The sequence below is a fragment of the Mastigoproctus giganteus genome, chromosome 10, assembly GCF_048544385.1.
Source record: "Mastigoproctus giganteus isolate SK-2022 chromosome 10, ASM4854438v1, whole genome shotgun sequence".
NCBI lineage: Eukaryota > Metazoa > Arthropoda > Arachnida > Uropygi > Thelyphonidae > Mastigoproctus > Mastigoproctus giganteus.
Genome location: NC_143584.1, coordinates 181,269,398 through 181,293,882, shown reverse-complemented (window position 1 = coordinate 181,293,882; position 24,485 = coordinate 181,269,398). Strand labels below are relative to the sequence as shown.

Genomic DNA, 24,485 nt, shown 5'->3' with positions numbered 1-24,485 from the left:
ATTTAAACTAATAAAGCAGAAAATAAATCAGAAAAAACTTCTCTGTTCGAAGAGCAGCAGAAAGGCACGTCCGCACCGGCAACCTCGTTCCCAGAATGATCAATTGGGTTGCTGAGAATATCCTTGAATAGCCATTATTATCAGATTTTCTGGCTGAAAGTTGCATGTTTCCAATTCAAGACCTCTGAAAATTCTGTCGTTAATCTAATATTTAGTATATTCAGTTGGGGATACTGTTGCTTATGTCAGACAATAACTAACAATTCAAGTATCTTAAATCTAGATTAGACTACATAATCATTATAAAATCAACATTAACTTGTGGTTTATGATTTGTATTATGGGAGCCAGTCAAAAAACTTAAAGCAATTAGTCAAAACATTACACATAGTATACATTGCATAAAAGTAAACTGTGTTCACTTACCAGATATAAAATATTACATTAAACTTTTGCTAGTTCATTATTCATTAAAATACGTGATTATGTGTGGAAATACGCATAATTCTGCTGTTGCTCTTATTGGTATTTTATTAAAATTACAAAAAATCTGACTATAAAAAATTAATATAGTCTTGCCTATCTTTATAATTTATCTACTTCTTCCAGATAAAAGTATATAATCACCCATTCTTTAAATCTGCATTAGTTTTCTGATTCTATAAAGTTAGTTGGTAGCTAGTTTTAAAAACTGATAATTCTGTCTGTGACTAAAAGCAAATTTCCATATATGTAGCTTACAGTTTTTATCTTTCCTTAATTTGAATCTCTTTGTCTGAATTATCTGTGAGAGAGAGAGGGGGATGTGTCTGGTGTTAAATTTATTCGGCATCTGCAAAATATGAAATTTTTCATTATTATGTAGTATTATATAAATTCTTGTTAATTTTGAGCCACTGAGGAAGGGCTGGAAAGAACAGCCTGATGTGTTTGGTTGTGTATTTATTCTAAAGTTGAAACATTATTTCTAGTCATTCTTGTAGTTGCCCATTTCAGAAAATAAACCTGTTTAAGCCTATAATGCAGAGAGGTGCCTTTATTCAGGCAGGTTTTCTTAATTCTTTTAAAGCCTTAAATATCTCTGCAGGTTTCTGGTTAAAACACTTTTCAGCCCACACATTTGAAGTTTCCATCTATAAGAATATCCATTGGTACTCAATGTGTCATTGTCATCTGTTATTAGTATTTTTAGTATTCAGTATTAGCAATGGCCACATGGTGCAAGGAAGCCTATGGCTTATGCTGTACCAGCCAAAAAAAAAAAAATAAAAATAAATAAAAGAATAAAATAATAAGAAAATTTAAAAAAATAACTAAAAGAAAAGAAAATAGACAACCTGTGCATTTCCCTCCTGTTCGTAACTATCCAGCTGTCCTTTGAATTTTCCCAAACTGTCAGCTTCTACCAATCTAACTTATTCTAGTAACTTATAACTCACTGGCTAAAATAACACTTCCTGCAATCCAATCTAAACACCTCCCCCCCTCATAACTTCAATCTATTGCCCCTACTTCTAGAATCATTTATAACCGTGAAAATTTCATGCTCGTTCATTTTACTTATGCCTCACAGAGCCTTAAACACCTCAATCAAGTCTCCTCTAAGGTGGCTAGTTTCCAAGCTCTGCAACCCACATATTTGAAGTCTTTCTTCATTTGGATGCCCTTTTCCCGATCTCACCAGGTGAGTTACCCATCTTTGGACTCTTTCAAGAAGCTCATTGTTTTTCTTTAGGTGCAGTCTTCATACTTGAACACAGCATTCCAAGTGTGGTCTAACGGTAGTGTTATATAATGGGATTATGACGTCCTTATCTCTACTAGCAAATGTAAACATTGATAGGACACCACGGGCCTTCCTTGCAACCTGTCTACAATGCTCGGAGAACTCCATGTCTGGCCATATTGTAACACTCAAGTTCCTTTCCTCCACTACTGGCTTTAGTTTGACTCGACCAAGTATATAAGTTATTTTGGGGTTACTGTTCCTCAGGTGACCCCTTCTTTGCTGGATTAAACATAGCTGCCATTTTTCTGACCATCCCTGAAGTCTATCTAGGTCACTCTGAAGAAGCTCTGCTTGCCAGTGATCATTAACTACGCTACTAATCTTTACATCATCTGCAAATTTAGACATCACGCCCTCTATCCCTTCATCGATGTCATTTATGAAAATCAAAAAGAACAGTGGTCCTAATACTGATCCTTGAGGAACCCCACTTCTTACATCAGTCCTCTGTCTCCTGCCCTGAAATTATCCATTTAAGGATTTTCCCTGTGATTCCAACCTTGTTCCAGCTTATAAAGAGGCTGAGTGGGTAAAGTACCTGCCCGGCAACCCAAAGGTCGCGGATTCGATTCCCGCCTCGGGCTTGGATCAAAGTACTGCAAAAACCTTGGGAGGTGCAATATGGCCACAGAAGCTGATGCGCCAACAACTACCAAAACAAAAAACAAAAAAAAAAGCTTATAAAGTAACTGTGCATGTGGGACTGAGTCCAATGCTTTGCTGAAATCCAAATAAACAATGTCGAAATTATTCCCTAAATCCAGCTTATGAGTGATCCTGTCAAAATAATAAATAAATAAATTTTCTGCTTACTCTGGGATGACTAAATGGTCAGAGGAGTTCACAAGATAGACAGAATACAAGAAGCAGCACCAGTAAGAATTAGTAAAAAATCAGAGCTACAGGGCTCAATAACCTCCACGATTTTAGTATATTAAAAAGTAAGAGATTACTTTTTACTCGCACTTATGGTCTTGCTGCGGTGGTTTGATGCGTTTCGGGATCGGGTTGCAGCACTCGGGTTTCGGTTCCGTTGCGCATCGGATTTGGCCGTATCTCTGAGTGTGGGAATTCATTAATTCGGTTTTTTTTTTTTTCCCCCAATTTTTTCATCTTATTTGATTTGTCACATATGAGAGAGAATTAACTGGAAGCATTCCACAAAAAAGATTGAGGTAATCTCTTACTTTTTAAGAAACAGCACCGTATTCAGCAGTTACGGGCTTGAACCCTAGTCACTCAAGGCACGTGTACTTATGCAGCCACGCATAGCTAACAAGATTTGTTAAACATGATTTTCCCTTTACAAAATCAGGCTGAGTATCCTTCAGAATTCCATTTCTATCTAAATGATCCTGAATTCCACCCTTGATCATTGCCTCCATGATTTTCCCTACTACTGAAGTTAGACTGACCGGTTGGTAATTTCCCACTTCACTCTTAGAACTGCCCTTATGTATTGGAGATGCATTGGCACTTTTCCAATCCATCAGAATCACTCCCGAGTCCAGTGATGCTCTCATAATTAGCCTCAATGGTCCAATGCACTCACTTGCCACCTACCTTAAGATTACAGGGTATATGCCATCATCCCCAGGAGTCTTACTGGCCTATAGGCTCAAATGTTTTTCATTAAATAATCATGTGATTTCAATATCATTAATTATACATATTTTTCAGCTTCACTCCCATAATTTCTCTCTGACATAGTTTTTCTTCTGTAAATATAGATGCAAAGTAACTATTGAGTTTGTTTGCAACATCAGCTGGGGGTATCTAATGCTATCCCATGCCCATTACATAAGGGTGCGATCTGGTTTGTCCTTCACTTCTTTGCATTTATATATGTGAAGAATTCCTTATCTTTACCCTTTGTCAGCAATTTCTCATAATCTGCCTTTGCCAGCCTAACCTTTTCTGTGGCACTATTACAGATCACTTTGTAGCTGTTATAGGCTTCAGTACTTTTTATTGCTCTGTAACTTTTCCATGCCGTCTTTCTGCTTAAGTAATCTGGTAACTTCATTATTCATCCAACTTGGAGTCCTCGTGGAGTATTTTTTTTTTTTTTTTTTTAATGGTATATACTCATTCAAGGCTTCTGTGTAATGTTTTAAAGATTAAATTGTATTCGCTATCTGTGCGATATCTGCCCAGTTAATAGATGCTGCGTAGCACCTTAAGGTATCGTAATTTCCTTTTCTGAAATTATAACCCATTCCTTTGCCTTTAACTACTGCTATCTCTCTCTCTTCATCTTTCACCATAGAACTCTGTGATCACTACTGGTTCTGTACTGTCAGCCCTATTATGTCATCTGGTTCACGGGTGATGGTGAGGTCTAGAATATTCTTTTCCAATGTACTTTCCTTGACATATTGGTACAAATAAAAATCATCTAGTTGATTTAAAAAGTTTGTCCCCCATGTGGAGTTTCCTTCTCATTTGCTCCAATCAATTAGAGGTAAATTAAAATCACCCATAATAAGACATTCACGCTTACTTGCCCATTCCATTTACATGTAGAGGCTGTCATCATAATCTTTCCAATAACCTGGCTGTAGAGTACTCCCACTCATTATATCTTTGCTTCCAACTGTCTCACACCATGCAGATTCTATATTAGCATGTGAAACATCTAAATCCAGGAAAGCTTTATCGTGCTCAGGCTGCTTTTGATAAGAAGCATGACCCCATCACCCCTTCTATCCTTCCTAAATACATTATATATACCGTACTGAAACTCATCCCTCATCTCCAGGTTTCCATAAGCCCTATTATGTCAGCATTACTTGTCCTAACCAGCAGTTCAAATTCACTTATTTTATTGATGACACTTTTGCCAATACTGTATAAACAATTAAGACTTAGTGTTCTTGTATAGTTAACTATCCTGGCATTAGCTAACCCCTCGTTTGAAACATTTCTGTTCTGTTCTGTTGCAGTAACAAACAAGAACTCTTGAGGTATGTGCAAGCATTACTTTTAACCAATATCAGATAAATGCATATCTATATTACCCTTGTCCCCCAAACTAGCAGTTTCCCTGAACCTTTAAGGTATCCTCAATAATTTGTTGTCTTTCTACAATGAGGTTTCTATACCTGAAAACTGAAATAAATATCTTATATATCATTGGAATTCCAATGATATATTTCCAACACAGAACCCTGTGTGCCTTGGACAGTACCTTTCATTATAAAAAACTTAGTTGCTTCCCGAATAAACTACTTAAACATTTCCCAATTATCATTTGTATTTGTTAAAATAATCACTTGATTCCACTGAAAAGAACTAAAAAAAAAAAAAAAAAAAGTAAAGTGCAGCCATTATCAACCCACTGCAGGATAGAAGCCTCCTCAACAATTCATGCTGAGGGATATGGACTATAATCTGCCACGCTGGTCCATTGCGGGTTGGCAGATCGACCATATTCAGCAATCAGGGGCTTGAACCCCAGTCTACTCAAAGAGCGTGTGCTACTGGACTCCCGCTCCTGACCACTCGGCTATGGAGGCCTGAAAAGAACTTAGCTACCTGAAACCATTGTAATTGCTTTTGTGGAAACAAAAACCTTTCCTTTTACAGTAGTTATTTCTATTTTAATATTTAATTGCCAATTTTCACAGAACTAAAGGCTGTCCATAAATCTAATATAATATACAGTAAACCCTCACTATTCGCGGGGGTTACGTTCCTGAGAAATGTTGCGAATACCGAAAACGCGAATACTGAGTTATGGCTCCCATAGTAATAAAGGGGTTCCGTTCCAAAGTACGAAATATATAAGAAAAACTAGTCTAAAATTTTGTCTATGTATGTATTATATGTACCTTCATAATATGACTGTACATGACAGTACATAGTGAAATGCAAGCATATGGCATCGAAATGAAAATAAGAAACAATTTAATATTAAATGTAATATTTATTAGAAATTTCAAACAAATCTTTCAAATCAGCGCCTTTGCTAGCAAAAAAAAACATCCCGCCAGTGCTATCACCAGTTTCGCTAAAGTGTTGATAAAGAAGTTTTGCCTTTTCACGAATGATGAGTGAACTTAACGGAATTTTATTTTATTTTGAATTCGGTCTTCTATCCACAGATTTCAAGGTTTTCCATTTTTTTTAAATTTAACATCACGAGTTACAGAGCAAATTTTTGAAGCAATTAGCGCGGTTTCACGGACACTACGGCAGATTTTTTCTTCCGATTTCTTGTTTGATCGTACCGTTGACTCATTGATTTTATAATGTTTTGCCACTGAGGAGACACTTTCACCTTTAGAAATTTCGTCTAATAACTCAATTTTATTCGCTAGTGTCATCACCTTCTTTGATATTTTCACATTTCTCTTTTTATTCGTAGCCATATTTTTGTAGGGGTTAGAAAGAACTTGACCACAATAAAGTCACTTTCTTCCGTTAACGCACTCGAAAAAGTCTGTTTTACACTGCAAAACGGTAGAGTTATCATTTTTGTAAGCATATCAATTTATAAATTGATAAATTTATTCAATTTATAAACATATAAATTAAAATCAAACGACGAAACCTTCCATGACTAACACATACTGTACTGAACAAGGATTAGCGAGCAAACATCCACGCTCGCGATTTTTTTCACCCCTCTACCCCCACCCACTGAGCGCTGTTTTGACCGGTGAAGATAATTTTAGCCACACCCATGTTTTTTATGCCGGAAAATATTCACGGCGTTTTAAAATTCACATTTTTTTAGGTTTCATTTTATATTAAATCGGCGATCGCGAAACCGCGAATACAGATACCGCGAATAGCGGGGGTTTACTGTATATATCAGTTATTTCTTTAAATAGATCTCAGATTAATACATTGTTCACTGCTTGCCAGTAGTTGCTTTATTTGAAGATTCTTAATGAACCTTTAAACCAAGATTAAGAATACATCTTTCCCCTTGTGTCGTTTGCGACATGTTGATTTAGAAAGCAGTCTTCCAAAAATTCCAGACAGTGCTCAGCTACTAGTTGAGTGACCAATGTGCTTGTTCCACTCATTCTCTGGAAAACTGAAGTTCCCTGTGTTAATGAGGAACTTCAGAATGTCAGTAGACATTCTGATTTGGTCCACTTTTTCATTATACTCACCACAGTCATTTGTTCTGTAACATATTCTTCATCTCAATTTTGTTTTCCTGATTCTTAAATCATACCATACTGGTTCAGTGTAATTATCTTCTAGATATCCTTATCTTGAATCTAGAGAAGTTTAATAGCATTTAATTGCCAAACACAGGTTTGGCAATTAAATGCTATTAAACTTCTCGCCTTTTGTCATATCTATCCTTCCTGTATATATTTGCCATATTCAAATTCTGCATCTAGTATATTAGTATATGGTATTAGTGTCTACAAAATGATGTAAGCAGACAAGCTTATGTAGAACTTGCCAAAAAATAAATCAAATTTCAATTAAATTTATAAAATAAAGTAAGCAGTTTCACCGTTCCTCCTTTCATTTGCACATTTCTTTTAAGCATCTGTCCAATCCCTCCTTGGATTTAGATAAATTCCCAACCTCTAGAAGAGTAGGCGAGTGTTTATTCCAGTAGTCAATCAGCCTTTGATTAAAGGAAAAGTTTCAGTCATCCAGTCTAGCATTATCTCCTTGAAGTTTAAATTTATGCCCCCTTTGTGTGTGCTTGTCATTTGATTAAGCATAAAAATTCTCTCAGCATTTAGTTTACTCAACCCTTTCAAGGCTTAAAATACCTAGATCACATCACATTGTAGATATCTGTTTTCTAAACATTGCAGCTTACAAACTCAAGTCTCTCTTGATAAGAATACTCTTTGTGCACCTATCCATGTTTAGCACTGTGTTTCTGATATCTCTGTAATATCTGCATTTGTTGACTTAACCAGTCCCTAAAATTCATCAGATTTATTAACTATGCTCCTAGCATTAGTATTCAAGGCTTGGGACATAATGGGACATAGCACTGTGTTTCTGATATCTCTGTAATATCTGCATTTGTTGACTTAACCAGTCCCTAAAATTCATCAGATTTATTAACTATGCTCCTAGCATTAGTATTCAAGGCTTGGGACATAATTTCCTTTTGCCACGACTGAGCAAAATTTGAGACCTTTTTGCATCTACATTCTGACTTGACTTATTCTGTGTTTAATATTATTATTACCTGAATGTATTATTATTATCTTTTGTTTCCTTAAAAGATGGTAATTGTTCTTTGGTGGGAGGGCTATCAACCATAACCCTCCCACCAAACATTTCCTGGTCCTGTTCCATTTATCCTTATTATGCAGTAAATTTCCTGTTTCGCTGACAGTTGAGTTAGTTAGTGAATTGAATTGAGTGAGTTGAGTTGAATGGGACATTTCCTGTTCCATTTATCCTCATTATGCGGTATATTTCCTGTTTCTCTGACAGTTGAGTTTACCAGAATTACTATTTCACTATTTCTTGTTGAACCAGCATCTCCTATCCCCAGTGTTTCCTCCCTGTAGATATATTAGACAAGTTTTTAGCATTGAGTTGGACACCAGAGAGCCTGATGAATCCCCTGATTAATTCCTTACAAGCATCAACTCCTTTCTTCTGGCAGCCATTCTTGTCCAACAAAATGCTGAATTTACACATACTTTTTGTGCTCTCTCTCTCTCTCTGTGCATACAAAAGGAATCCCTTGTGGCACTGTGTTTTGTGTCACAAAAGGCATAAGTTGCACTGCATATAGAAAAGATGTAGAAATTCTGGAGTTTTGCCTTGGAAGCCAAACATGGTTTGATAGCAGTTGGAACCTCCATTAAACAAAGTAGTGATATTGCACTGGGTGATGACTCATCTATCATCTAGTATTTCTTAGTGCCATGGAAGGTTGACTTTGTGGTATGAATGCCACAATTTGATCCCCCTACTTACATTGGTTTTTACCTGGATGGTTATCTTCATTTCAGTTACACTCGTAATTCATAATAGTTGTAGATCACATGGTAGTTATACCCAGCATTACTGTCTCATCAGCATGAAGGTGTAAGCAGAGTATTTAGTTGTCCCTGAATAACTGCTGAAATTCAGTGCACTTTTAACTCAAGTTGGATTTGAATTTAGCTCCATCAGCATTTTAGATTTCAAAGTGGCAGCCATAACGTTTTACTGAAGAATGTCCATAGCAATGCTCAAGGGCAGAGATGTAGCATTATGTAATCTGTTATTTTATGTATATTGAGATGGCTTTGCATTAGCAACACTCCCTTGTGTAGGAATGGAGTGGGCTGTGACACTAGTGTAGGCTCAGTGTCAGGAATGGCTGATATAAGATTTTTTTTTTTACACGTGGAAATCAGTTTTTGAGTGTTCGTGAGTAAGAATGGGTCGATGTTGAGATCTTTCTGACTTCAAACATGGAATGATTGTGGGAGCAAGGCATGTAGGCCTGTATCTTAACAACAGCCAACATGGTTAAGTGCTCCCATTCTGTAGTGACACTAGTGTGACACTAGTGTAGGCTCAGTGTCAGGAATGGCTGATATAAGATTTTTTTTTTTACACGTGGAAATCAGTTTTTGAGTGTTCGTGAGTAAGAATGGATCGATGTTGAGATCTTTCTGACTTCAAACATGGAATGATTGTGGGAGCAAGGCATGTAGGCCTGTATCTTAACAACAGCCAACATGGTTAAGTGCTCCCATTCTGTAGTGTCACTAGTCTACTGAGACTGACTCAACAGTGGTTGAACAACCAGACAAATGTTGCATGTGGGATAACCACATGTGGTCAATGCTCATTGTGTGTGTGTGTGTGTGTGTGTGTGTGTGTGTGTGTGTGTGTGTGTGTGTGTGTGTGTGTGTGTGTGTGTGTCATCTTGTAACATAGCAGCAGCAGTGACACTACATAGTGTCCCAGCTATCCACACATTATAACATAGGAATGTCAAGACCAATATCCACATGAACTATGCCTTGGTTATTAGCTCATATGGACAGTTGCAGTAAATGGCTATTGTGGATGCCCATGCTCATTGTGAAACAAGAAACTGCACCTTACATGGACATATCAGTACCAACACTGGGCCACTGACATGTGAAAATCTGTTGCCTGGTCTGATGAATCATGTTTGTAGCTCTATCAGCATGGTGTTATGGTTTGGGAACTGTTTTCATGGCATGCCCTGGGTCCTCTGATCACATTAGTCAACAGCTTGATGGAATGTCTACCTGTTTATCGTTGTTGACTAGGTACACACCTTTGTGATTACAGCATATCCAGACAACTCCAGCATTTATCAGCAAGACAGTGCACCATGCCACAAGCACCAGCTGGTTACTGACTGATTTCAGGAAAATGATAATGAATCCTCCCATGGTTGCCCAACTCATCCGATCTCAACCCAGTTTGAGCATGTTTGGGACCTACTGGAAAAGGACATTCACTGCTATGACCATCCACCTGACAATGTGCAGGTGTTACTGGATACATTGTACAATGCATGGGTAGCACTACCACAGGAACCCTGCAACACCTTGTGGAGTTTATGCCAAGGTGTTTATGGCCATAAGATGGCCCCATGAGGTATCAAGTAGCAGTTGCTAATGCAAAGCTAATACAGTGTATTTAAACATTTCTGGCCTTATAAACTCTCTCATAGCTATGGATCCAAAAAAGAGGCTGTAAATTATTTTTTAGTATGTATAGTATCATAGGTAAAGTAATTTAATTAAATAATTCCTCACCCCCACCCTCTGGGAAAAAAAGAGAGGGAGAATATAATATAAAGCAGCCTCCCTAGCTGCTTTGTACATTATCACCTACTGTTTTCTGTTATTAAAATAGCATTTGGATGCAATAAAATATCTATTATTCTTTATAGCTATGAATGTATTTTCAGACCAATAAATTGTTATCTGTTTCTTGTTCATAGTAGCATTATATATAATGCCTATTAATTTGATCATAAGAAATGTGCAAAAAAGTTAATAAATTTGGTGAAGTATATGTTTTGCTTTGCAAAAGTAGTGCAAAATTTGTAGTTCGTAACTATAAAGCCCATAATAGTGACAAAAAATTGTTGCTATTATGGGTTTTGTAGTTGATAAATAATGGTGTTTTTTTTTTTTTTTTGTAAGCTTTTTTGTGATTGTGCTGATTTACCTATGTGGAGGCATGCTGTATTTAAAGATAGTAAGAGGAGCTTCAGGAAAGGAATTAATACCTCATTATGACTTTTGGCTGGACCTTCCATTACTTGTTAGGGTATGTTTATATTTTCTTATAAATTAGTGTACATGCTACGTGATGTGAACTACTCACTCGCCAAATATAGTTATTTGTGAATTATATCATACTGATAAATGTAAAAAACACATTATATATACAGACAGTTCCTGCTTTGAGTTTTCACTTTACGAATTCCCAGGTTTACGAGTATTTTTTTTTTTTTCAAGTAACAACAAAATCAAAAATATGAACATTAAATTATTCAAAAAAAAAAAAAAAAAAAAAAACCGAATGTTAAACATTCATAAATATCGCATTTCAAACTACGTGCATAGCTATACAGTACAGCGTACCCCGCTTTACGATATTAATACAATAACACACTGTTTTTTGGTAATTCGTTCCTCAACCTCGAAGTTGAAATTTTTGTTATATAACTCTGAAAGGTCATTTTTATAGTGTAAATTGTACTAGTTACCAATTCAAAACATTAAAATGCACTACACTTTCATTGTTATATGTTCTGTTATAAGAACCAATTTTGAATAGCTTTGTGATATTTTTCTAAAGCACATTTCTGGAGGTCACGACCATAAAACAATAAAAAAATTTGCACTTTCCGGTTTATTGGGCTTTTCTGTTACTGCAAGCAATTATAAACGGGTAGTAAACTCCACATTTTTGCATTTGCAAAAATACTGATAGTTGGTTTGTGTGGTTTTTAATGTTATTATGGTGAAATGTGTTTCCCCATTACTGAAATCTTCAATCATAAAAAACATAATTTTTTTTTTTTTTTTTAAGCTTTGAAAACTTGTTATTCAGTGCAAATTGTGTTAGTTGCAATTTGTGCATGCTGTTAAAAAATGCTTATGCATGCTATTGAAATTTAAAAAGAAAAGAGAAGATTATATTGGAAAGAAATAAACGTCTCTTGAAGTATTTCTGAAGAAGACTACTCCTTGTGCAACAAACCAACGAGTGCTGAGCTAATAATGAGTGTTCAACAAGTATGCACTGGTCGATGATGATGAAGAATAAATATTCTTTAACATTTGCAAGTCATAAATAATTTCTTTATTATTATAATTTGCTTGATTTTATAGGCTGTTTTCATTTTTTTGGATAAATCAATCATTGTTTAAACAAACTAATTGGCTAACTAATTTCATTGTTGAGAACATAACCCCTATTTTTAACAGTATGTCTGTGGGAAATAAATTCCCGCTTTACGAGTGCACGCTAGGAACGAATTAACTTGTAAAGTCTGGAACTTCCTGTATATTAATTTTTTGAGTTTTACTTTAATAACATTAAAGAATTTTCAATTCAGTCTTTACTAGCTAAATAAATGTGGAAAATCTTGAATTAGGTGTGTGTGTATGTGTGTATTTTCTACTAAGAAAAAAAATATGCCATAAAGAATGCAGTGATAATTTACCTAAATATCTACATAATTTCTAGAATAAGTAAAATATGTAAACACACACAAAAAAAAAAAAAAAACATTAATTCAAAATCCTCAAATGCATGAAACCTCTAGAAGAAATGTAGCAATATAAATATACACTCCTCTAAATGTCTGAAAATCAGGCATCTAGAAGAAGATTTATTTTCTATCTTAAAGACTTTAAATGATCACCATTTCAGTTGCAAAGAAATTTTAATCTAGGCCAGACACACACATCTCATTGCTTATTGGACATAATATTATGTATACCTTGATATGTGTGAGGCTGCCACACAACTTTTCCAGTTGAAAATTTGCATGTTCCATGGCATTCATATCCAGCAAGTGTAATTGTGCCGTAGTTAACAATATATATAGTGATCCTGTCCAAGCAGTCTTTGGTATGAAAAATTGATTTATTTATTTACACCCAACAGAATCCCTGTTGTGGAAAGGATGTAGGATCTTATTATGTTGATATGCATCCATGCACTTGTGCACACACAACATATATAATGTGTCTTTTTGTATCTGTAAAAATTTATTAATGAATCTGTTTGTGTCATGTATCCTCAATTCTTGTAATTGAGGATGGACATAGTTTAGGGACTTATGTAAATTTATTATATTTTATATTTATTAGTGCATTATTATTGTTTGTAAAATATTTTATTAACTGTATTTGTTGTAAATGTATGTTTTTTTTTTTTTTTTTTTCTTTCTGAGAATATACATTGGTGAACATTAGAGGTACTTGTAATTGTCTTCTCAGGAGTGCTTATATGGCACTGTTGTACTTGTGAGGATTTTCAGAGTTTTTTCCTTGGGGTATTTTTATGAGTTGTTTGAGTTTATAAGTCATGGAATTGTGCAGTTTTTTTTAATTATTTGAAGCTAAGAATAGCAATGACTCTCATCAACTGGCGCAATAACACCACTTTGCTTATTGGAGGCTTGAAGTGGTAGAACCCACGTTAATCTCCAGAGCAAAGCTCCAGCAACCCCCCATCTCTTTCATCGTATGGTATGAGTGATGTATTTTTAGGTTGTGATAAGCATAATGGCAAGATCCAATCTTCCTTACATTTTGAGGGTACAGCTCTAAAACGGTGGTGTTTGCAGGCCTGTTGCTAGATAGTCCTCTGGACTATCTAGCAACTCTCTCTATAAGGCTTCTTGATTAGTTAGTGTATAATCTCGCTGCCTCTGTTCTGCCAAGTAGTGACTGGAGGGAGTTCGATTAGTGTGTATGTAGGGGCATTGTCAAGGCCATGTTATGTCAAGGAGCTGGGTGTATTCTTGCTGTGTATATGCCTTATCCAAAAACTTCAGTACTTCATACAACATGCCCTATCTACCTTTTCTAACTACTGAATACATCATAAAGAGTCAACTAATAGAACTAACTTATCTGCTAAAAGATCTAAACCTTTCCAACACTTCCCTGTTCATTTCACAAATATACTTGGTCTCGTTTCAATCTCAATGATGTCTATTTCCATGTACAATTTGCCAAACCCCACATACTTTTTCTGACAGTATCCCAATTAACAGTTTATTCAATCACTGCACATCTCAGTTGACCTAATTACTTGCTATATGATTCCCTTTGCTTTTAAGATGGTAGGTATTTCTGCATACATATGTCCGCTCTGATATTCCCTATCAGAGAATTAGTCATTTGGAATCTCCTCTTTTTGATCTTCTGTGGCTTAATCTCTCTACCCCATTCTGCCAAGTTCATCTGTTGCCTCTATCATTTTCCCAACTCCACTAATCACTTGGAACTTTGACTTCCTCTCTTTGAAATATGACTTTCTTCAATCCAACTTTCCTAGCAGTGAGGTAATTTTAATTGGTGATTTTAATGTTCACAACTCCAGCTGGCTTCCATTTTCTAGTAACACGGATCCAGCTGGTAGAGATACTGAGACTTTTGAAATTACTAACGACCTTGCACAGATTATTCATTTACTTACCAGAATACCTGACAGTGCTCACCACACAACACACAAGGTATGTCTGCCAGGGGCAAAAGTTGATGACGTTGTAGGGCAGATACCTTTTAAGGGCACAAAGGGTGATATTGTTGTACACGTTGACACTAATGACCTTAAGAGTAAGAGATCTGCAGATTTACTTAACAAGTACAGGTCAATGCTGGAAAAAAGTCACGAGTTAGGGTTAAATTTGAAAATTGTCTGCAATTCTGCCCAGACATGATAGGAGGGAATATGTGATGAGAGCCTTGTCAGTCAATTTGGCCCTGGAGAGATTGTGCAAGGCTTGTGGGGTAGAATTTTTTTCAGCATGGTCTGTGCTTGCTAACAGGAGAGATTGCTTCTACAGGGATAGGATACACTTAAATAGAAAGGGTGCAAGAATATTTGCCGATGCTATCAAGGCAGTGTTAGGTGGGTCGTAAAACTGTCAGATTGGGGGGATTCGCAGACTAAAAGATTAATGATAGGCAGAGGCGAAAGTGATTCGTGCACTGCTTCTATTGTAATGAGCAGCAGCCTAGAGAGCAAGTTGCTGGGAACTTTAAGAGCTGCTGGGAGTCATCATGGAACAAGTAAATACATGTGGTAACTAAGAGTAAGAACAAGTGCATGTATACTTGCATATACACTAATGCTAGAAGTATAGTAAATAAAATTGATGAATTTGAAGTGCTGCTCAAGACATCAAAGGCAGATATTGTTGGGATATCAGAGACATGGTGTCACACAGATATAAGCAGTGCAGAATTGGAATTTGGGGAGTACAATGTGTACAGAAAGGACATACAGGATAGGAAGGGAGGAGGGGCTATGCTGTTATTTAAGAAACATAAAATGTAAGGAAGTGCATCCAGTTGACACGGGTGGACAGTGCAAGGTTGGTCTGTTTGGTGTGACATAAACACTGGGAAAGGGAAAATGAGAGTAGGAGTATGTTGTAGGCCTAATGACTCTGATGAGTACATTGAACAGTTGTGCAGAGAAACAGAATGGGCCAGTAAATCAGAATGTCTTGGGATGAGGGATTTTAACTTTCCAGATATTGACTGGAACTTTTGGGTTGGTCACTCACTAGCAAGACTTTTGTGGATTTATTGGAGGATTGTTTTCTACAGCAAAAATCTTTGAGAGGCAACCAGAGGGAGTAATACCCTTGATCTGATTATTAGCGGCGATTATTCATGCATTAAGAATTTGCTGATAAGGAACTACTAGGCGAGAGTGATCAGTTTACTGATGTGGAATTTACTTAAAGAAGTAACCACCATCAGGGGTAAAGGGAAGGGTTTTTGTTTTCGAAAAGGTGACTACAGTGGTCTCAGACAGTTCTTAAATTCTATACAGTGGGATCAAATTATGATGTTACCAGTGGTGAATTCTAAATGGGAAGCCTTCAGGGACTTAATTTTGGAGGCTACTAGGCTTTTCATACCAACTAAGAAATACTGTTCAAGGTTCAGGCCTAAATTATTGATGAATTATTGAGGCTCTTGGCAGAGAAGAAAAATCCATGGGATGCTTATAAATTATCCAGTGACACAGAAGCCTATGGCAGATATAAACTAGTCTGTAATCAAGTCACAAAGGAGGTTAGGCAGGAAAAGGCAGATTACGAGAAATCTTTGGCAAAGGATGTAAAGAAAAACAGCAGAGTTCTTTACTTATGTAAACTATAGAGGGAAGGGGATGAATCAGATTGGTCCAAAGGCACATGATGCAAGAAAGCAACCTTATATAGCAGCATCAGCAAAAAAAAAAATCTAATTTCACCCATCCACTCGCTCCAAGTGTTTGTCTATTTCTACCTTGAATCTATTTATGCTGTCAACTTTTACAACAGATGGAAGTTTGTTCCAGCAATCAACCACACACTGGCTAAAGGCAAACTTCCGCACATCTATCCTACAACTGTCTTTCCTCAATTTGAATTTATGCCCTCTCAGGTGATTATTCTGAGCAAGAGGAAGAATCCCATCAGCATTGAGAATGCTCAAACCATTCGAGGATTTATACACCTCAATCAGATCACCTCTCAGGTGCCTAGCCTACAACCACTGTAATTTGCAAAACTTAAGCCTTTCTTTGTAAGAACAAACCCTTGTTCCATTCATTATTTCTTGTTGCCCTTCTCTGCACTCGCTCCAGCAGCTCTACATTCTTCCTAAAATTAGGCCTCCAGACCTGTATACAGTACTCAAGGTGTGGCCCAAAGATTGCCTTATACAAGGGGATAATCACCTCCTTATTGCTTCTAGAAAAAATTCTGTATATCATTGACAAAACACCATGAGCTACTCTTGCAGACCATCTTCACTGCTCAGAAAAGTTCATATCTGCCTGCACAATCACTCCCAGGTCCTTTTCATTCTCTACCACTGTCAGTGTAGTACCACACAGTTGATAATGTTATTTTGGGATTACTGCTTCCCATATGTAGTACTTTACACTTGTCAATGTTAAATTTCAGTTGCCACCTCTCAGCCCATCTGCTCAACTTTTCTAGATCCTGTTGCAGCAGCACATTCTCATTAGTGTCATTAACAACCCTGCCAACCTTCGTATCATTTGCAAACTTGAACATTAAGACTGATATACCATCATTAATATCATTAATAAATACAGAAAACAACAATGGACCCAACACTGAACCCTGAGGGACTCCACTAATAACATTAGTCCACGAAGAGCAATGTCCATTGATTACCATTCTCTGTCTTCTCCCACTCAACCATCCCTTTAGCCATAGCAGCAATTTGACTCCAGTGTCACACTGCTTCAATTTGTGCAGCAGTCTTCCATGTGTAACTGTATCAAAAGCCTTTCTAAGATCCAAATATATGATATCAAAGTTCAAAATCCAGTTCCTTTGTGACCACATCATAGTATCCAATCAAATTGGTCAGACAAGACTTCCCCTTAGCAAAACTATGCTATGTCCGGGCTATAACTGAAGTCTTGCCTAGAGGATCCTGCAGTGCTTCTTTAACCAGTGCCTCCATTAATTTCCCTAGAACAGAAGATAAACTAACAGGTCTGTAATTACTTGTGTTGCTCTTTGATCTTCCTTTGTGAATTGGGGTCACATTTGCATATCTCCAGTCCATGGGTACCTCCCCTGAGTCCAAGGAAGCTCTCATAATTATGGCTAAGGGTTTGCTTACTTCCTTTGCTGCCTCCTTTAATATAAGTGGATAGATCCCATCCACCCCAGGTTCCTTTCTTATGTTTATCTTCAACAATATCTCCTCCACTTTGCTCTCAGTTATTACAAAATCATCTAGCTCTCTGCCAGAGTTTAATTCACCTCTGGCATTCCCCTCCCTGAATAACTCCTTAACACTTAACCACTTAACATAGATGGTTTGACTATTGATGATCCTGCTCAAGTAGCTGATAAACTGAATGAGTATTTTGCATCTACATTCACACGAGGAGTTTTTCAAGGAGGGGCATGCCAGAAGTTATTCATACCCTAACAGGGAGCTAAGTGATGTTGTAATAACTGAGAGCAAAGGGGAGGAGAAATTGTTGAAGTTAAACATAAAAAAGGAACCTGGGACAGATGGAATCTATCCAGTTATAATGAAGGAGGCAGCAAGGGAAGTAAACAAAACCTTAGCCATAATTATGAGAGCATCCTTAGATTCAGGGGAGGCCCTCATGGACTGGAGATGTGTAAATGTATCTTCAATTCACAAAGAGGGTTCAAAGGGTGAAACAAATAATTATAGATCTGTTAGTTTTACTTCTGTTCCGGGAAAAATAATGGAGTCACTGGTTAAAGAGGTGATACAGGATCACCTAGACAAGACTGCAGTAATAGCTCAGACACAGAATGAGTTTGTTAGTGGGAAGTCTTGTCTGACCAATTTGATCGGATACTACTATGTGGTTAGAAATGAACTGGATGCATAAAATAATTTTGATATCATATACAGCAATACCCCACATAGCACTGATAATTGGTACCGAAACTGTTCCGTGTTATGGGAAGCCGTGCTGATTGAGGTATAATTATAATAAATCAATAAACAATTTGCACTTGATAGCCAATTAAAAGGATTTGAAATTAAAAATATTGCAAAAATTTTATTAATGAAAAGGTAACATCATGAGAGATGAGATAAAAGCTTTGTTTAAGTATTTCAATAATAAAGCCTGAAGTTGCCTCTTCTTTTTCTCAGCATACAAGTCTTTGTAGTATTGAATCCCATCTTGTAAAATTTGCTGTACCTTGGTGCTACGTTTGACATCCGGATTTCCATTCTTAATTGCTTCGCAGGCCGTCACTACCCCCACCCACCCAAAAAACTTTCTCCAATTCTTCTGTTGAAAATTATTTTGGTGCCACTTCAGAATTGTTTTCTTCTTCTTATGCAGTTTGATCTTCAATTTCGTGGAGAGTTGCATCATCTAAGTCATTTGAATGTGAGTCAATGCAGTCACATAGGGGTGCCTCAGTAGCCAGGTGGGCAGGAGCAGCAGTGCGTAGCACGCGCTTCTTGATTAGACCGGGCTTCGAGCCTGTGACCACCAAATGCGGAAAGGTCAGTGAATGACCACTGCATATCCCTGGAGCAATATGGTCTTAGTTGCTAATGCTCCTAAAAACCAAATAACAACAACAGCAGTCACGTACATTTGCAGTGTCCAAAGTTTCGAATCCCAAGTGTTTTGCGACCTTCACAATGTCTTCGGCAGTTGTCTGAATTTGTGATTCAAAACCAGTGAAATCATTTGCAAAATGGGCAAAACATGCTGCCAAACAGAATGCGTGTTGTTGTCAGTGATTTTTAGCCAAGAGATGCAAATATATCTTCAATCATATTTAAAGGGATAAAAAATAAATTGTGAAATGAAAAGTTTGAAAGCTATCACGTCGTCTCATCTGGATGGAATTAAGAATCTGAACACTGTTGCACGTTGCTGCTGACTGTCTGAGGGGAGCTATTGGCACATGTGCATGTGAGACATAGAGTTGGCACTGCAGCATATATGTATGAATACCTAGGCTACGACAACACAGCTTACATGTAGAGTACGTCTAGGCTATTGAATGAGTTTTAATATATATACAGTAAATTTTTGACTTAAACTTAATTGAAAACCGTGTTATAGTGAAATCTGTGCTGTTTGAAGCTGCAATCAGTTGGCATCCTTTTACTGTTCAACCTCAAACATATAGAACCAACTTTTCTTTTTCCTCATTTATTCCTGCAACTTCCATTTTCTGGAACAATTCCCCCTTCATACATATTTCCTGAAAATTACAATCTACAGAAATTCAAATCTAGTATCAACAAGTATCTTCTTTCATCTTCTCGACATTCAACCCATGCACGGCACTAATACTATAGGTTAACTAATACCTCTTGCGGTTTTCATAAAACTAATGATAAATAAATAAAATAACAACAGCTTCGTTGCTATATGGCAGACATATTGCTGTCGTACTCTAATCTTTCCATTAGCATTATGCATTTCGAAGTCCAGTTTGCTCCATAGTACATTAAAGCATTTTTTTTACTTTTGTCTAGATAGCAATGAATTGGCGTGTGGTAAGCTCATTCACTACTATAATGCTTAATGTGTCATATTCACAGACACCTTCAGCTGAATTCTCTGATTGAATTGAGCTGTTATTTCCTTCATGGTGAAACATCTTAACCCATACAATCCTAGTAGTTTGCTCTCCCCAAATATCAGCTGTTGATTTTCAGCCACAATTGCCTACTGGATTGTTTGACTTTTTTTTTTTTTTTTTCCATTTTTTGCATACCCACCATTTTGGCCACTGGAGAAATATAAGAACGTACAAGCATTTCACACTCAGAAAATCTTTGGGTATTGAGTTACATTGTTTGCCAGTTGTATCATCTACATTGTCTTCTTTACAATGCTGCTGGGAAAATTCCCTTTGTCTCTAGGATATATGGATCACATCATGTATTACCATGGTGTATCAAATCAACAATAACACACTTAACCTTAACAATGACCTTAACTTACCAATAAAGTGGCCACAAAGTGTATAATAAAGCTGTGTTTATTTAATTTAGAATTTCTTTTGTGGATCACATACACAAAAGAAACAATCACATACACAATCCCAGTATATGTGAAAAAGGATTAGTTGAAGTGTATTTTAATTTGTCTAAAGCAGGGGTCGCCAAACTTCTTTGACCGTCGACCCCTTCAAGAGTTTCTTGACTTTTTATCGACCCCCTCTATTTTATTATTACGTAATTATAATAGGACAAGCAAAAAAGATGCTTATGTGAGTTTTTTGATTGTTTATTTTATAGTTACAGTGTTTATTGTATGTATAATGTAGTATATATTATTATATTGGCTTAATGTCAAAGGGATACGTTTTTGTTTTTGACATCCTTCTTAACATTACATATTTGATAGGAGGGATAAATAAAATATAAAATTTAATTTAGATAACAAAATAACAATAATACAATCTTCCTTATATATATGAAAATAAGACTTTTATTAACTTAGTATACAATTTACTAACGTTGTCAATGTGAAGGGTGTGCTTCGTGACTCTTGACAAAATTAGCAATGTTGGGTTCAAAATTAGTAAGTTTCAGCCTTAAATCGCCACACAATTCTATATCTAACTTATTTCTTTGTTTTGTTAAAATGGGATTAACATGGCTGAAACCAGCTTCAACCATGTACGAGCTTGGAAATGCAAGCAAAAAGGGGAGTACCACTTCAGAAAGTTTTGGATATTTTTCTACAATATTTATATTCATCCAAAAGCATCTTAGCTTCAAGATCAACTGGCAATTCAGTAAGTTCATCTTGTAAGTTACATTTGATATTTTCAATATCTGCAGAAAATGGCGTGATAATCCAATCTGGAATGTGCATGTTTTCAAAATCTGCAAAGCGCAATTTAAAATCATCGCTCAAATTTTGAAGATGTTTTGTGTATATTTCTAAGTCTTCATCTTTTACTTCCAATTGCCATAGATTCGAAAAGTACTGAAAACCTTTTCATAAAAATGATGATTTAAATAAGGCTAATTTAGCTTGGAAGCCTAAAAGAATTGTCCCAGCTTGAATAATTGTGACATCTTTACCTTGTAGACGGGTCTGTATGTCAATAAACTTTGAAAATAAGTCCGCCAAGTAGAAAATATGATTCTTATTTCTCTTCAGTTCATCACTCAAAAACAAATTAATATCTGTAAGAAACTCTAGGGGTCGAACAACTCAACAAATCTTTGTAGACTTGCACCTCTAGACAACCATCTTACTTCAGTATGCAAGAGTAATTGGTTTGATACTTCATCATTTTTTTCACAAAGTTTGGCAAACAATCGCGATTTAACAGGATGAGCTCTAATTTGAATAATAGATTTAATACACACTCTTAGAGTATCATGCAGTTCGTCACTGAGAGTTTTTGCTACCAAATGGTTTCGGTGCAACACAGTGAATAGTACATACACTTTGAACTTTTTCTTTCAGAAAGGCAGCAAAACCTCGATAACGGCCCACTATTGCAGGTGCACCATCTGTGGCTACTGCTATTATATTAGTAAATGGAATATCATACTTATTTAAATATTCCTCCAATCTCTGAAAAATTGTCAATCCCCGTTCCATCACTTTCAAGATATTTTGCAAATAAAAATTCGTCAATAATTTGATGTTTGGTTTTACTATATCTTACATAAGCCACAAGAATAGAAGCACTATCGAATGTAGATTCAACAAGTTGGATGGAGAACTTACTATTTTTGAGTTCTGATACTACAGTTTTTTTTTTTTCTACGTCTTCCGCCATTTTACCAATACGCCTTTTCACGGTATTCCCACTCAATGGTAAGCATTTTAAAACAGGGCCAGAATCTTTTTTCATTAAGGTTTCAATTACTTCTTTGATTGCGGGTATAACAATGTCCTCTGCAATTGCATATGGTTTTCCTTTTTTTGCTATATTAAAAGAAATATTGTAGGAGGCTGTTAATCCTTGTTTATTGTCAGTTTCGGCAGGTGCTTTCATAAATGATTTTATAATTGGTCGATGTGTGTATTTCTCTTTCAGTTCTTTAAAAAAGTCAAGATCTTTACCTTTCTTATAGGGATGAGGTCTTTGAAGATGATCTTTCATTTTTGCTGGTTTCATTGCATCGTTACTAAAAGTTTTTTTCACAAAGAAGACACATAGGCCTCGTTTCATTTGTTAATGAAGCAATAAACCCAAGTTTCAAATATTCTAACGAATGTTGTCTGCATTTCTTTTTAGAATCTGAAGCTGCCATTGTGATTATTGGGGTTGTAACAAAATAATTAAAATTGAAGTCAGTAAGCAAAAGTAATGTCTAAATAATATACCTACTCACGTATTTCTATAGGATGTACAAAACTACCAGCCCCACTCAACTCTTCAACATAGAGAAGTTCAGTTCGTGAATGAATAACGATTGAATTATAATATGTATGTTGATGAATTTTAGAACATTAACGCTCACTTGTATGTCGATGCGCAAAAATGAGACTGGGATCGAATATGTGTAAGTAAATAAGCAACCGCGCACTTGTTGCAACGTCGCTCCCACTGGGCGGGAACCACCGACATCCGTTTATTGGTAAATACATCATTTTGGCCTCTGTAACTATTTTCACGACCTTGCTCCATCTTACAGGTCCTATTCATGTCACTGTTCCCACGATTCACTCTTAATTGCATTGTCATTCAGGATGGTGGTAATCCAAGTTAACCGAATTAAATATTACCCATACAATGATGTCTTATATTTTTCTATAGATTCCCAATCGACCCCTAACAATGTTATATCAACCCCTGGGGGTCAATATCGACCACTTTGGTGGCCACTGGTCTAAAGAGTAAAAGCATTATGCCTTTGGATTTTATTTAATTATTATGTAATTAACTCTTTTTTGCAAAGTAGAAACATTTTATCTTTCGTTAGACGAAATGAACATTACTTATACTTTTTTTTTTTTATCATATCTTGCAGTTTTGTAGATATTTTCTGTATATCATAAATACATGCATTTTTAATTAAAGTTGTTTACTTGATTTACAGGATGGTACAGTTTTTGTTTTTAGTGGTTGCAGATCAGGAAGTGGTTATGAAAGGATCTAAAAATTACACAGAAAAGAAAAGCAAATCGGCAAAACTTTTAAATCATAAGAATCAACAGCAAGTTGTTCTCAGTTGCCTTAGGGTGTCACTATACAGAAGACTTCAGAAGTTTGCAAGTCTGATCTTGTACCTTTCTACAACAGTGCCTGAACATTTTTACAAAGTTTTGTGATAGGGTGGGAAACTTATTTTAACTGTAGTTATTTGAAGAGTTTGTCTCACAGTGTTTGTAGTGATTCATAAAGAAATTTTTCTCATGACAGCTACAGAGTTATGAGAGAATTTTATACATTTTCTCTCTTAATATTAAATACCTGTTTTTTCTAACTTTATATTAATAGGTTTTAAATATAAGAATAAAATTTGTCAATATTAAAAAAATAATCTAATAAAAGTTTTAAGAGTAACAAAAACTTAAATGAAAAAATGTATATAAGACTAATAGTCGTTCCTGCTTAAAGGCATTTAGCAATTACAAATACAAGACTTATGTTTTTAAATCATTAATTCTTAGTGCAGTTGATTATAATGATATGAATAAGGAAGTCTTTGAAGGAATTAAATTTGTTATTTTCCTTCTGCATTGTGCCAATCTGATTAAGATTTAATTTAGTCAGATCACATTAGGTAAGATTACCGAGAATAGTTTAGTTGCTAGTCATAAGTGCTTTGTTTAATTAACCTAGAGACTTTGGAAAATTTGTAAATTTTTTCTTTTTTACATAACCATTGGAGTATAATCTCAGAATCCGAAGCGGTTGAAAAGAAAAACATTTTACATTCTGATTTTTTTATTTCCCAAACTATTTTTTTAATTATTGATTTTTGGAAATTATTTCCTTTTTTCAATTCTCAAGTGCATTTAAATTTGTACAAATAATGTATAC

At 35.8% G+C, this 24,485-nt stretch overlaps 1 protein-coding gene across 1 annotated transcript in view; it reads left to right on the top strand.

Moving 5' to 3' along the window:
* LOC150079591 (cation-dependent mannose-6-phosphate receptor-like) overlaps nt 1-23,800 on the top strand; it is a 100,673-nt gene extending 76,873 nt beyond the window's left edge. The window contains exons 6-7 of the mRNA XM_090383561.1: nt 10,918-11,044; nt 23,539-23,800. Of these exons, the coding sequence (XP_090239687.1) occupies nt 10,918-11,044; nt 23,539-23,598 (187 nt within the window). The 3' untranslated portion in view covers nt 23,599-23,800. The remainder of the gene's footprint in view (nt 1-10,917; nt 11,045-23,538) is intronic.
* The last annotated feature ends 685 nt before the right edge of the window (nt 23,801-24,485 follow it).